Source organism: Eptatretus burgeri, chromosome 7 (assembly GCF_056783735.1).
Source record: "Eptatretus burgeri isolate ZD-2024b chromosome 7, Ebu_testis_v1, whole genome shotgun sequence".
Taxonomy (NCBI): Eukaryota; Metazoa; Chordata; class Myxini; order Myxiniformes; family Myxinidae; genus Eptatretus; species Eptatretus burgeri.
Genome location: NC_140967.1, coordinates 61,265,275 through 61,280,274, shown reverse-complemented (window position 1 = coordinate 61,280,274; position 15,000 = coordinate 61,265,275). Strand labels below are relative to the sequence as shown.

Below are 15,000 nucleotides of genomic sequence, written 5' to 3'. Positions count from 1 at the left end.
CGCCGCCACAACTCTCCAAATCTCCCACTCTCCACTCTTCTCAACTCCGTCCAACTGCTCAACTCTTTCCAACTGCCTCGATTCGCTCCGCGCTCGGTGCTTTATAGTCCGACAGGAGAAATCATATGCAGATTTTTGGATCAGGAATCGCTCGGGGGCGGAGCCACGCTCCCCATTGGACAGAGGAAAAGTGGGCGTGAATGATTCTTGATCCGCGAATCTGCATATCGCGATTATACTCCGACGCACCTGGAGGCGGGGCCAAACCGCCCCACGCTCGCTGATAGGACGGAACAGAAGTGGGCGTGAATCGTTCTTGATCCGATTTCTCGGAAAGGCTGGTGTTTTTGCACCCGCTGCTCGGTGCGCGCCCTGTACGAGTCCAGGATCGGTGCCCACAAGCGGCGCGGGAATGGCGGTGATGCGATGGTTGCGAGAGCGAAATGTGACGGCAAGGGTCGTGGCTGTTGGCGTTGTTGTTGTTGTGAAGCGGTGTTGCGGTTGGTGGTTGTTGTGTGATGGCTGTTGAGACGTGGTTGGTGGTGGTTGTGGTGGTAGTAATGGCGGCTGGTCCAAAATAAAGATAGTAAAAGAAAAACGGCTATCCTGAAGGGTCACAGCCCGAATGAATGACATTTATTCCCTCTAAACAACGGGTTTGGGCCTAACTACACATATACTTACAGAGATATCTCACCTACGGGACCTGAATGGTGGTTTGCGAATTTCGTCAACCACAACACTACCCCCTCCCCTTTTTACAGACTCGTCCCGAGTCGTCAAATTTTCGTGTGCCATCATGTGTAGTTCTCCCCTAGTACATTTTACCTACGGATCCCTGAGTGCGACATTCATGGTATTCGTGTCCCCAAAATAAATAACCTGAGGGCTGAGTAACTACCTAAACAAACTCACTCACACGGACGACTTAAATAAAATTGCCGGCGCTAGGACAGGCATGCCGGGTGCGCACTCATATTTACAGTACATCTTAACCTTAACTTACAAATTTTACACTAAACCATGGCCCAGGATCAATGGACTCTGCAAAAAGAAAGCAGTTAGCAGGGAGCCAGGCAGCTCGCATGCAGTCTCTGACTCACACAATGCAGGTGACAGGGAACGTGGCCGGCTGCTCACACGCAGTCCAAGGCCTTCCCTTTTGAAATGAACCCAGTGAACCACAACCACGGGGTACATGGGCTGCACAAACGCAGTCTCCGTGCCAGCTCAAGTGGCACACGCAATGAACACAACGGATGGATGGACACAAACACGGTGCACGGGCCGCCACTGCAGGCCCGTGTTGTAGCTGCCAACAGGGCAGTTCTTGCAGCTGGCAAACTGTTGCTTTCTGATCCTGGCGCACATGGCAATGAACAGGGGGGGGGGGCAAAGCAAAAATTGAACGGGGCTGGTGAACAGGGGCAGTGGGCATGGCATGGCAAAGGTGATCAGGCAAACACCACCTGCAGAACAAGGCCGCTGCAGGCAAACACAGCCGGCAGATGAACTGGCCGGCACAGGCCTTGCAGAAAACAGCTGCAGACGATCCGGCCGGTACAGGCCTTGCAGCACAGCAGCTGCAGCCGATCCAGCCGGCACAGGCCTTGCAGCAAAACAACAGCTGCCGATGAAGTGGGCCGGCCTTTGCCTTGCAGCAACACAGCCAGCAGATGAAGCTGGCCAGCCTTTGCCGTTCAGTGGAGGTTGGTGGAGGGAGTGCGGTGGTGCTGGCCACTCGGAAGGCGGGCTCGGACCTACCCTACGGTCTCCCTCCCAACCTATCGCCTTTGCCTGTCACTGTCTATACCCACTCCCTTAATTTGTCAAACCCCAATTTAGCCCCAACTTATTTTTTTATTTTTACTTCCCCACTATAAATCATCCCCTAACCCCCTGTACTGTCCTTGTTCGGCTATCCTGTCACCTAGCCTACTCCCAACACCTACGTTCCCTTCCCGGAGGGGAACAAGGGAGAGCTAGCGTCCTGTGTCGAGGCCCAACGAAGCCTCAGAATGGCCTCCCCAGACTTCAGCGATCTAAACCAAAGTGGGTCTAGCGGCCCACAACGAGAGCGAGGGGATGGATGGTGCGGAGGGGTACACTTCCTAATCTACCCTAAGCATTAACCTGTTAAACTACCCCGGGGCTTCCAACAAGCACCTCTCACTTAAACTATTGGTTCTAACAACCCAGATTCCCGTCGCCTGTGTTGGTGTCCTCACAATTTCGGGCATCGCCCCCCAATTTTCTTCCCGTGCCCTCACACGGTCTCATGGCTGGGACGCGTGGCTCCCCTTGGCAGGCACGACCCTCTGCCGAATCTCCAGCTATGGCACCCCCGGGCACTACACTGCCTCCGAGCCTACCAGCTCCCTAACACCGGGGAGTGCCCCCCATGGCACCTACCCTGAAACGCACACGTGGCAGGCTGGCTTCCCGGGCCCCTTTCCGAGGGTCACCCTGTGCCCACAACACTGCCCACGCGGCTAATGGCGCCCCGGGCCCCCGCACCAAGCAGGCGCACCCGTGCCCACGACGCTATCCCGGCCCCCCATGGGCCCTTGGCCTACCATGGCCGACTAGCCTGGTGCCCGGGGTACCCACCGAGTGATACTCACCTTTCGCAGCCACGCTCCCAGCCCGTCAACAGGGCTCCTGCACCCCTCCAAACGGGTTTCGAGCCTACTCTCCCACCAACAACAAAACGACCTCCATTTTGTAAATTTGACTAACCCCCTAACTCACTCTACACTGACCCCGGGGTCCCTTGGGCGGGAGTCACTCCTCCCCCCAATCACTCATCGCACCATGCAGTCCCCATTCGCTCCATACACACAGACCCGCTGGCCTCACTCACTCACCAAGCACATGCTTCCACTTCACTCACCAACAACTCTTCAACACACTCACCGCTGAACTCTGCCATCCTTCTAACTACCTCCCCTAACTAACTCGTGCTCCCACGTCGTCCCTTAAACTCGTAGCACGTTCCTTTTAACACTACGTGGCTAAACTACGTCCCCTCTACACACTCACTGTCAGTCACTGTCTCCAAATAATCCCATTAATCAATTTCCCAACCTAAATCTCGCGACAATCCCTCTAACTCATCCATTCCACGGACTCCATGAGGACTTACCCCTGCCCCATGAAGTCGGTCTAACTAAGCTAACCCTTCCCCCTAACTAGTTTCCATCCTGTGCCCTGGTAAGGGGGTCTTCCACCCCTTGCCCGGGAATCCTGTGCACCCGAAAGTGAGGCTTGCTTTTTTTTTTTTTTTTTCACATGCGCAGCACCAGCGCGGCAACTCACAGCTCGCGCACTTTGCACCTGCCCGTGACGTCATGCAGCTGCACGTGTACCTCTTCCCTCCTTGGACGGTACCATCCGGTAGGGATACCTCTCCTGCCGGATTCCAACCCCACGTGCAGCCATGACATCACCGTGCGCATAAAAAAAACACACAAGCCCCACGTCTCGAGGGGTTCCCCACGCGAACACATGTGCTTTGGCCGTTGGAGCTTAACACACACGATCGGGTGGAGAACCCGTCCGGTCCAAATCCATAATCCTGCCTAAACTTTGTCCGTCCGCGGGATCGGCAAATCCACCGCGTGCGTTTCCGGACCGGGACTTCACTCTCGCAAGCGAGCACGTGGGGGCCTCGTGCGTTGCACAGCACGGACCTCGCGCTCGCTGCTGGGTGAACCCGGCACGGTTCCCGAAACAGCTACAGCTGCTACCCGGCTTTTGTCCCTCACATGTCGCCGTCGTAGTCTCCATTCCACCCATGCACACCTGCGTGTTACGACGCTCACACTCCACTCCATTACATTCGCCCCGGGAGACGCGGCTGCATGTTCACACATGCCCACCGACATCTCCCTCACACACAGCGACCTTGCACTCGGCCGTTCACTCACGCATGCCACCTCCCTCGCACACGTGGCTCCACTCACTCGCGGTCTTCCACCCACTCGTGCCATTTCCCTCACACAAACCATACCACTCACACACGCGGGGGCACTCGCTCGCGGTGCCTCACTCATACACCGTTCCTCACTCACACACGCGGGGGCACTCGCCCGCGGTGTCTCACTCACACACGCGGGGGCACTCGCCCGCGGTGTCTCACTCACACACGCGGGGGCACTCGCCCGCGGTGTCTCACTCACACACGCGGGGGCACTCGCCCACGGTGTCTCACTCACACACGCGGGGGCACTCGCCCGCGGTGTCTCATCCATACTGGCGGTTTCATCCACACACGGGGACGCACTCACACCTTGCACCACACACACAGGGACAACCACACTGGGGATTTGTGTCCCCACAAGGGTCTCCGGGGCCTCTATACCCCCCAAGCTCTCCGTGCACCTGTCCACAGCACTCCTCCCCTCGACCTCGCAAAGCACGACCGAACCCACCTGGTCGTGACTCGCTTCAAGGGGGCATACTCCCTCCCCTCGTTCCTGGAGGAGGCCATCCAGCTGCTCGCACCGGGTCTCTACCCAGTCCGCGAGCTCACCCCCATTATCCTCCACTACCTCCGTGTGTGTGTGTGTGCGTCACTTACCCCGTCTTCATCGTGTAGTCTTCCCTCTATCGTTCCCATCTCCCATGTCTGTGCCAACTCAGTCACCTCTTCCCTTGTTATCTCCCTTGTCTCAACTATTATTTCCATCTCTTCCCTTATCTCCCTCGTGCACGTCTCCGTCATCCCAATTAGTTTTTCCCTCTCGGTTACCGTCACGACCCTCGCCCAACACGTCCCCCGAATTATTTTTTCCTTAACCGCCTCCACCGCGGGCCCGACAGCCGTTGCACTCCCTCCCAGCTCGTTCGCTCCCACACGTGGCGTCGCCATTTTAAACTCCCTGGTAACGGCCTTCATGCGTGCCTGCAGGCTTCGGCCCATGTTCTGCGTCTCACCCCGCAGCTCTTTCATTTCTTCCTTCATTTTGAGTGCGTTTGTTTCCATATTTTCGTTCATGCCTTTTATTTCGTTTGTGTTTGTATCCATCTTCGTTTTCATTTCGTGCATTTGCTTGTTCATGCCTTTTATTTCGTTTTTCATTTCATTTGTGTTTGTATCCATTTTCGTTTTCACTTCGTGCATTTGCTTGTTCATGTTCGCATTCATCTTCGCTGTCATTGCCGCCAGCATGGCGCATAGCTGGGCCATGTCGGGTGCGCTTGGGTGAGCCGATTCGGCAAGGATCGGGGGGTTTTGGTGGAGAGGGGGAGGGGAGGTGTCATACACCGCGGCCGCCGCCGCACCTATTTCGGGCTCTGGGTTCAGTTGGGGGAGTTCGTGTTCCTGCACAACCAACATTTCCTGCACGGGGTTTTCATCCTGGACCATGGATTCTACACATTCTAAATCCATTTCTAATACCCCCGGCTCCCGCTCGCCTTGAGACGCCATCTTGCTTCTCGTAAAGGGTTAATTTGAATCGCTCGTAATTTGGAGGGAATCGGGGGTCGCTCCTCTCACCCCTGGACCGATTCCCGTGAATTTAGCTGGAGAGAGAGGAGAGCCCGTTTTCCCGCTCTCCGACACCAGTGCCGCGAGGAGGGGGATGGGTTTGTATCCCACTCCTGACACCAGTGTTGCGGATTCGCGCCCGCCGGCGTGCGAGCGGCCACGTAACTCGAATCGCGGCACGTCGCCCACCGGACGGACAATCCCGTCGTGACCCTCTCGGACTAACGCCGGGAACTAGTCACGGGTGGGCCTTTCGGCCTCACCACGATCGTGCCAATCGGCCCCCCGCTTGGGATAGGGTTGCTCGCCAAATTCGACCTACCTAAGTACCCACACGGAGGGTAGACCGGGCGATCGCACCTCGCCGCAAGTCGACTTCGGACACGGGCCACTTTAAGCGACCCGTTCCGTACTATCGGGATAACCGAGCGGTGTTATCATCAACCTCGACGGTTCGATTAATTATTGGGCGTATTTAGCCCACGACCAACCCTTTACGTGAAGTAAGATGGAGATTCAATAAAAGAAAAGACGAAGCGAAATGGGAAAAACAGTTCAACATAAAGCACATTTATTCCGCGGCAAACGGAAAGCACACATATACAATTATACACCAAAAGCAAATGTAGAAGTAGAAGAAACACAACAATTCTGCACAAAAAGCAAATGTAACAATGTAGATCTACTACCGACTACCGAGCACACGGCAACACTTATACAGTTTTACTTCACAGACGGCGCCGACAACACATATACTCAAAGCAAAAGAAAAAGGGACCACCCTCAATGATGAGGGGGGGGGGCAGACGGGCCTGGGGCCGAGACCGCGTCGAGCCTACCCGTCTGGTGATGAGCCGCAAAATGGCGGCGGCGCCCCGACTCCACGGGCCTCGCTGGCACTGCCTGGAATGGGGTGGGAATGGGGCCCCCTTCTCACACTATCTCAGCGCGGGGGGGGGGGGAACAGGAGGGGGTTGTTGATGCTCGGGGGAATGAGGATATCTCGCTGGCTTGGGTCCCGCGACGAGCGTCTCCACCGCGACCTCGGTCGTGTTACCGGCCTCCCCTCTCCGCAGCTCCCCGACTCTGACACGAGCGCAGACCTCCACAAAGATCCTTGGCTTCTCCAGCCTCCCCGGACCCCGACAGACACTCTCTCGACTGCCTTCGCCGCCGCCACAACTCTCCAACTCTCCCACTCTCCACTCTTCTCAACTCCGTCCAACTGCTTAACTCTTTCCAACTGCCTCGATTCGCTCCGTGCTCGGTGCTTTATAGTCCGACAGGAGAAATCATATGCAGATTTTTGGATCAGGAATCGCTCGGGGGCGGAGCCACGCTCCCCATTGGACAGAGGAAAAGTGGGCGTGAATGATTCTTGATCCGCGAATCTGCATATAGTGATTATACTCCGACGCACCTGGAGGCGGGGCAAACCGCCCCACGCTCGCTGATAGGACAGAACAGAAGTGGGCGTGAATCGTTCTTGATCCGATTTCTCGGAAAGGCTGGTGTTTTTGCGCCCGCTGCTCGGTGCGCGCCCTGTACGAGTCCAGGATCGGTGCCCACAAGCGGCGCGGGAATGGCGGTGATGCGATGGTTGCGAGAGAGAGATGTGACGGCAAGGGTCGTGGCTGTTGGCGTTGTTGTTGTTATGAAGCGGCGTTGCGGTTGGTGGTTGTTGTGTGATGGCTGTTGAGACGTGGTTGGTGGTGGTTGTGGTGGTAGTAATGGCGGCTGGTCCAAAATAAAGATAGTAAAAGAAAAACGGCTATCCTGAAGGGTCGCAGCCCGAATGAATGACATTTATTCCCTCTAAACAACGGGTTTGGGCCTAAATACACATATACTTACAGAGATATTTCACCTACGGGTCCTGAATGGTGGTTTGCGAATTTCGTCAACCACAACAATATATATATATATATATATATATATATATATATATATATATATATATATATATATATATATATATATATATATATATATATTTACATATATACACACACACATTCAGTATATGTAATGCAATGGTGAAATATATGCTGCAAAGAAAAGTACAAAAACTTAATCACCTGTGGTTGATTCGTGTCTATGGCTACGAGAAGGGCCTCGTGCACCTGGCGGAAGTCAAAGCGTACAGAACGCATTAGGGCCATGACAATGTCATCATTAGCCATGCGGATGGCCAGGTTGAGTGCCTCGCGCCACGGACGGTCCTCATGCTGCTCCACCTTTCGGGCAGATGCGTGAGCCGCACCCGCACCACCCTCTGTTGGGGGAAGAGCTCCTCCTGGGGCGCCATTTGAGTGCAGCATCTCATACACACGGCTGAGGTTTCCCTCTCGAATGGCACCCATCAGCAAGATTGGGAACGTGACCTTGCGGTTCACAATGTTTCGCCAGCTCGAGGTCTGCACAGGATGACAAAAAAAAACAATGTAAGGTATGTGAAGTAAAAATGTTCTAAAACCTTATAATTTAAGGAGAAAGTTTTGTGAACTCTTACAAATGGAAAAAAATTGTATTTGAGGCATCAAAAACAGTTTTTCTGGATTTTATTTGGTGCGGCGTGTTTGGCGTTCCTATGTGAGTGCATGATGCTGGGTTCTCAGATTCAAATAGCATATATTGTGAGCAAAAAACTGGAATTAAATGGTAAGATTCAGATTTGAAAATGAAGAAACCACCCACTAATGTAGCTTCCATACAGGCAAGGCTCAGCTCTGACATTTCAACCACCATCAAGTGGTTTTCATCTGGGAATTTACAGGAATAGTGTGTCAAGTGTCTTTCTTCTGCATTATCCTATAATCACATCTATCATTATTAAATAATGATTGTAAAGCACGAGTCACATTTGCTCTACGGCTAGGATACGGCGGCCGTACCCCCCCCCCCCCTGAATTGACAGAAACGTGCAGCGGCCGCAGAGTTTCTAAAGGTGGCCTCAGGGTGGCTCTACGCCGTATGGTTTCCTTTTACAGGCCGTAGGGGTCTCAGTGGAATTAAAGCGTGGAGTTATAACTTTTTTCATTTCTAGGTTGGCCGTAGCAATTCGGCAAGCCGTAGCCATGACGTAGATGTGTTCCACGTCGACCGTACGTAGGGCGTACGGTGGGCTTGCGTTATTAGTGCGTTTTCCGTAGGCTCTTATCAATGAAAAATTAATTTTGCCAACCCCCAAAAAATTACGGCGGCCGCACTATTTCCACGTTCGCCTTAGGGCCCCCCTGCGGTCGCCTTGTGGGCACCTTGAGGCTACCTTGCGTCTGCCTTGAAAATTATATGGCGGCCGCAGGGACGCCCTTAAGGTCACCGTGCGACATCAAATCAAAGACCATACGGCACCCCCACGTTTTCGGTCTACACAATTTCTAAATACCCCGTGCGGCTACCCAAAAAATAAAAACATATGTGACTGCTACATTGTGTGACCGTGGAAATACTGCGGCCGCCCTATAATTGCTAGTGGCCGTAGATTTTTTTAGATCCTACAGCCGCCGAGCCAAATGTGACTGAAGCAGAAATGACATTACCAAAGACGTCGTCCTTATGGACGGGATAATTTCTCCAGAATTGGAGTATTGTCAGACCCTGCTGTTTGCAGATTTGCTATTCAGACCCCATGTATTCACAGACCCCACATATTCACGGTTTATAAAATGCGACCTATTTTGACATCCATGGCCCTGTTCTTCGGATATCCGTGCTTTTTTGCATCTTCGCGGTTTTTTTTTTTTTTTTGCGTGCGTGCGTGCGTATTCACGGTTTTTCATGGTAGACTAGAATTATTTCTCGAAAAGGGCCCTGTATAAGGCTTTTTTGAAGTAAAAGTTGGGAACATGACTTTTTAACATAATTAAGGTATGTTGAGTTCGACTAGCCCTGTTCCAAAGCTGAATTTTGAGTTTTTGACCATCTAATTAGCATAAACAAAATGGCTGCCAAATTGACAATTTTGGGCACTTTCTTGGGACAGGCACTACTATACCAGCACAATGCAAATCTATTTTACTTGTGAACAACTGTTAAGTTGTTAAGTTAACTTATTAAGTTGTTAAGGGCTTGTGTAGGCCTATACTAATGATTCATTCTCGTTTGCAGGCTACAATGGATCCCGAGACTAGCTTGAAGAGGCCATCACCTGTAGACTACAGCCTATGCATTTTCTGCCAAACGCATAAAGCCAGAAAAAAAACCTGAGTGAAGCAACTGAACATGGACTCACAACACTCAGGAATGCAGTCTGTAGCAGAAAGAAGCTGAGGGACTCCAAAAATATAGACTTAATTGATCGTCTTGAGAATGCATTAGATTCTGCCACAGCCGTATCTCTTGTGTGGCACAGAATGTGCTATGCCCACTTCACGGACAAGAGTAAAATAGAACGTCTTCAGAGGACTCAGATAGAGTATTCAACAGAGGGAGCAGGTTGCAGTTCAGGTGTTCCAGGTGGTAACAGGCATTCATTGTGAAAAGGTGTGCAGCCAGTCAACTGGAGCCTTTGCATTTTCTGTCAAACTGCAAATAAGAAGGCACGACTGATCTCCGTCATGACTAAGCAAATGAGTGATGAAATAATTCAAGCCTCACATCTTGACTACAAAGTTGGCTTTCGACTGGCAGGAGTGATTGACTTAATTGCAGCTGAAGCCAAATATCATCTGCCTTGTCTTAGCGCATTTAACAGGTCTACCTCCAAAACAAAGCAGGAGTCAGCAAATACAGACCTTGCTATGATATGGCTTTGCCAAGAGCTCCATCAATCAGCTGACAAAGGACATGTGATTCTTCTGGATGATGTATGGGAAAGGTATAAGGAGCTAGCTGAGGAATCTTCAACCATGATTCAGCCGTCCTATCAAAGCAGAAGAGGAACATTCAAGGAAAAGTTGCAGTCACAACTTGTGGACATTTTCAATTTCTTTCAACCTCTTGACAGTTGTATATCAGAACGAAAAACCATATTGATTCCCACCAAGTACCAGCCAACAGCAGTTTTGCAGATGAAAGCAGACAGAGGAGAGTGAGGAAAAGTTAGCCTTTCCTAAATATGAGCCCCAGGATGACATTTTCCTTTCACTTGTTCATGTAGCTATGAAAGTCCATGGAGACACAATGGAAACTCCAGGACACAAAGGGTTCTCTGTCAGTGAAGAAGATGCTATAGCATGCATTCCCGAGAGTTTATATATGCTTCTGAGACTGATCGTTGGTGGCCAGGCATCCCTTGAAGATGATAGCCCTGGGAACAATGAAGAACATGTCCGGAGCAGAGTTCTGAGTGTGGCACAAGATCTTGTCTACTGCGTCAGTGGTGGCAAAAAATGGACTCCAAAACATGTTGGTCTTACAAGTACTCTTCATCAAGCTACATGGTCAAAAGACCTAGTACGATTGTTCAACAAGGCAGGGCATTGCCTGAGTTACGAACAGGTGTTGCAAGTACACACTTCCTTGGCTGAGAGCACTTTCAAATCATTGGAGAAAGCAACTGGTGCCATCATTCCACCAAACATTGAGGCAAATAAATTCATCCACTACACCTGTGATAACATTGACATCCTTGATGAAACACTTGATGGAAAGAATACCTTCCATGCAACTCAAATGGTAGCATGGCAACGAGGCCAAACAACTGATGCTTCTCTTAAAAATCTCGAGCTATCCACAAGACATACTTTGATTGTGCCAAATGGCCTGGAGGGGCTGCATCCTGTCAGTATAACTCGTGCAAAATGCAAGCCAGTATTCACAGCACCCGTCGACGAAGCCTGTTTCAGCAAATCTGAGGAGGACAATGAGTATGCAAGACAAGCAAAAGCTACAGACCGAGCTTTCTTCTTGCGCCATCAAAATTCAGAGATAAAACCTTCTTGGACACTATTCAATCAGTCATTGCCATCAGAGGAACCAGAACAGACAGCAGTAGGATATTTGCCTATAATCCTTGCTCCCGCTCATGAGTTGGATACTTTGAATACTGCTGTGAAGAGATGCATGGCAATATCTTCACATTTTGGACAGGAACATACAGTCCTCACAGTCGACCAAGCGCTGTACTGCAGACTTATGGAGCTAAAGTGGTCTGTTCCAGAATACCAGGATAAGTTAATACCTCGCCTTGGTGGCCTTCACGTATCGATGAACTTCCTCAAGGCCATAGGAGATCATATGAATGGTTCCGGACAAGCTGAAGTGTGGGTGGAGAGTGGACTGCCCGGGCAAGGCACTGTAGAACTTGTTCTGGCAGGAAAGCCATACAACAAAGCTATGAGGGCACACAAACTGACTTTGCAAGCTCTGTGGCATCTCCTGATGCCAAGCCTTCTCTCCTTTGTTGCAGAGGCGGACGAGGACTGCCATGCTTGCATTTCCAGGATAGCTTCTGATGATGACCAGCAGAAGATTCCAGAATTGATAACATTTCTGGATCAGGAAAAGTTCAGGAAGCTCCTGGATGATTTTGTTGAGAGTAGATCTGATGATGTTGACTTCAGCTTCTGGTGGCAATATATGGACATGGTCGCTATACTTCTGCAATACACTCGAGCTCAGCATGATGGCATCTGGGATCTCCATCTTTACTCTTTCAGTGTGATGTTGCCCGACTTCAAGCGGTATGACCACCTGAACTATGCACGATGGGGTCCAGTGTATCTCGTGGAGATGCATTAGCTTCCAGAACCTGTTTTAACAGAGTTCCAAAGAGACAATTTTGTAGTCAAGAGATCTGCTCACAAGTTCAGCCAAGTATATCCTGACCAGGCCATGGAATGGATAAATGGCACAGGCAAGAAAGGAGGTGGTATGATGGGTATCACCAAGATGACATCAGCTCTGTGTAGGTGGACCCTCTCCTTTAACCTGAGATCTCACAGAGCAGAACAAACCCATGTAATGTACAGTCCCCACCGTGGGAGTACAGACCTTCACAACGAAGCAACCAAATCACGACAAACGAGAGACAATGATGACGAGAATTCTTTACTTTCCACTTTCCAGGGATTCAGTGTGTTCTCATCTGTATCACATCCAAGTACGTTGCAAAGCCTTGCTACGAAAGACCTAGCAACAGAGTCAATTCAAGAATTACTATTACGTGCCAAGTAGCTTGGACAAGAAGTCAAGAAATTTGTTCAGGGCAGGTTGATCGTGGCTGAGCAATGTGATAAGCCACATGTTTCTTATTTTGGACCATCTGCGCAGGAAAAACGCCCCAACATTTGCCACTTTATACGAAGTGATAAAACACACAAAAGACAAAGACAAGAAAATTGTTCTGAAGACAGACAGAAATGTCCTCCGACGTCTAATTACTGCCTACGAGGTGAGTCGGCCAGTTCATTTGCCATCTGTACTCAAACATGAGCTTCTTCCGGTCCCTGTATCCCTTGCCGAAATGAATGGTACACTATGCACTGGAAACAAGTCGTTACTTGCTCACGTGATGCCTCAAGACAGTCTATGTCTTCTGTTAATTCAAATGTATGACACGTCAACTTGCCTCATCATTGATGGACAAGCATTGGTGGTAGCTCTTGGAAAGCCTGATGATGCTGTAACCTTTGGAGATCTGGCCGACACGTACGTGAAAACTGTGCTGAAAGCAGGTTCCCAATATCAAAGAATTGATGCTGTGTTCGACAGATACAGGGAAGAAACAATGAAGGGTACAATCAGAACGCGGTGCAGTAAAGCAGCACGGCCAATCAGACGGCTTGTGGAAGGTCGTGATGTACCTCTTCCAACGAACTGGTCAAATTTTCTGTCACTAGCTGATAATAAAGCAGATCGAGCACATTTCTTGTCTGAGGAACTGTGTTCGCAGGTGCCTAAGGATAAAGAAATTGTAGTTGCCGGAGGATTTAGAGAGGAACTCGAGGTCAAGTCATCAAAAGGTACAACTGATTTGACACCTCTGAAATCCACACATGAAGAAGCAGACACAAGATTGGTGATGCATGCCGTCCACAGCCAGTTTAATACAGTTGTTGTGTCTTCCAGGGACACTGATGTTCTCCTGCTTCTGGTATCCCACTTTCGACGTATGCAATGCGAGCATCTCTAGATGATGTCGGGCACATTTAAGAAACGGCGGTATATACCCATTGATGCAGTTTTCAACAAACTACCAAGAGGATCAGCAGCATCCTTGCTAGCACATCACGCATTGACTGGATGTGACACCACCTCCTACATCGCGAATCACACCAAACGATCATCATGGAAGGTCTTTGAAGAGCACCATGAATTGCTGAAGAACTTGGGCATTGGTGAACTCACAGAGGAAACCATCAAATCTTCAGAAACCTTTGTCTGCCGAATATACAATGTGCACACAAAAGACTCTGTTGATGCAGCATGGCATTTATTGTTCTCCAAGACAGGGAAACCAGAAGCCATGGCCCAAACAAGTGATGTGCTCTATTTCAATTTGATGAGAGTACACTATCAAACGATGATATGGAGAAATTCCCACTGCCCCACACCTGAGCTCCCTACACACTCTGAAATGGGATGGAGACTTGTGGAAATAGAACTGCAACCCATACTGTTGGCATCGAGTCCCATTCCAGACAGTTGCATCGAGATGGTAGCCTGTGCATGTCGGAAACAATGCAAGACTCGACGCTACACATGCCGGAATTCAGGATTACGATGCACATCAATGTGTGCATGCCAGCAACAGAATGATGATCAGACTCCTTGCATAAATACAATGTGATTTGCCTAAAAGATGTTAGGCATTCCTGAAAACTGTTTATGCTGACTGAAATTTGTTCACATAGCAGCATGATAGAACTTTGTTTAGTTTTTATGATTACAGACTAGCAACTTTAACATCTACATTTTATTAATAAACATCGGTAACCATCTATCTATAATTCCAACAATGTCTGTGTCTGACCGCTGTTTCTCGACAACCACTGGTCCGATCTAATTGAAACTTGTCAGGTATATTGCTGGGGACCTGAGGATGTGCCTTTTCAAGGTTTGATATTAATCGGACAAGTGCTTCCCAAGTTATGGCCATTTATTTACCAAACCAATGACAAGACATGTTGTTGCGTGGGCGTGGCCGATGGGGAAGGGAAGCACAGCCGCGTTCCCCATTACGGGTTACAACGTATGGACTTCCGGAGAGTGATGACTTCATGTATTCTAATTTCTCGATTTCTTATGCGCATTTATAGATAAACACAATGGCCAAAGTTATGATCGTTTTCATATTAGACGGTGTATAAATTTCGGTAACATCAGAGTGCTGGTATGCTCCGAACCAGGAAGTAAATTTTTTTCTCTCTCTTCTCTTCTTTTTGTTTTTCCTTGCCATGACATTGTGAAAAGGTAAAATACGTTGGCGCTAATTGAATAATTTGGTATTAAAACTAAATTGCGAATAATCGTAACTGTGAATAATATCGAACTTCCGGGCCACGCACGTACGGGCACGTGAGAGCGATGAAACGGCCTGTGTGGTTTATTTATTATGATTA

General features: G+C 49.9%; 2 protein-coding genes across 2 annotated transcripts in view; one reads left to right on the top strand and one right to left on the bottom strand.

Annotated features, from left to right (window-relative positions):
- LOC147023374 (short transient receptor potential channel 2-like) overlaps positions 1-15,000 on the bottom strand; it is a 92,224-nt gene that overhangs the window by 62,863 nt on the left and 14,361 nt on the right. The window contains exon 2 of the mRNA XM_085888721.1: positions 7,573-7,911. Within this exon, the coding sequence (XP_085744847.1) occupies positions 7,573-7,911 (339 nt within the window). The remainder of the gene's footprint in view (positions 1-7,572; positions 7,912-15,000) is intronic.
- Positions 9,850-12,178, top strand: LOC147023375 (uncharacterized). The gene is given in 3 exon segments (XM_085887151.1): positions 9,850-9,877; positions 9,980-10,515; positions 10,517-12,178. Coding segments are annotated over 3 exon segments (2,226 nt in total).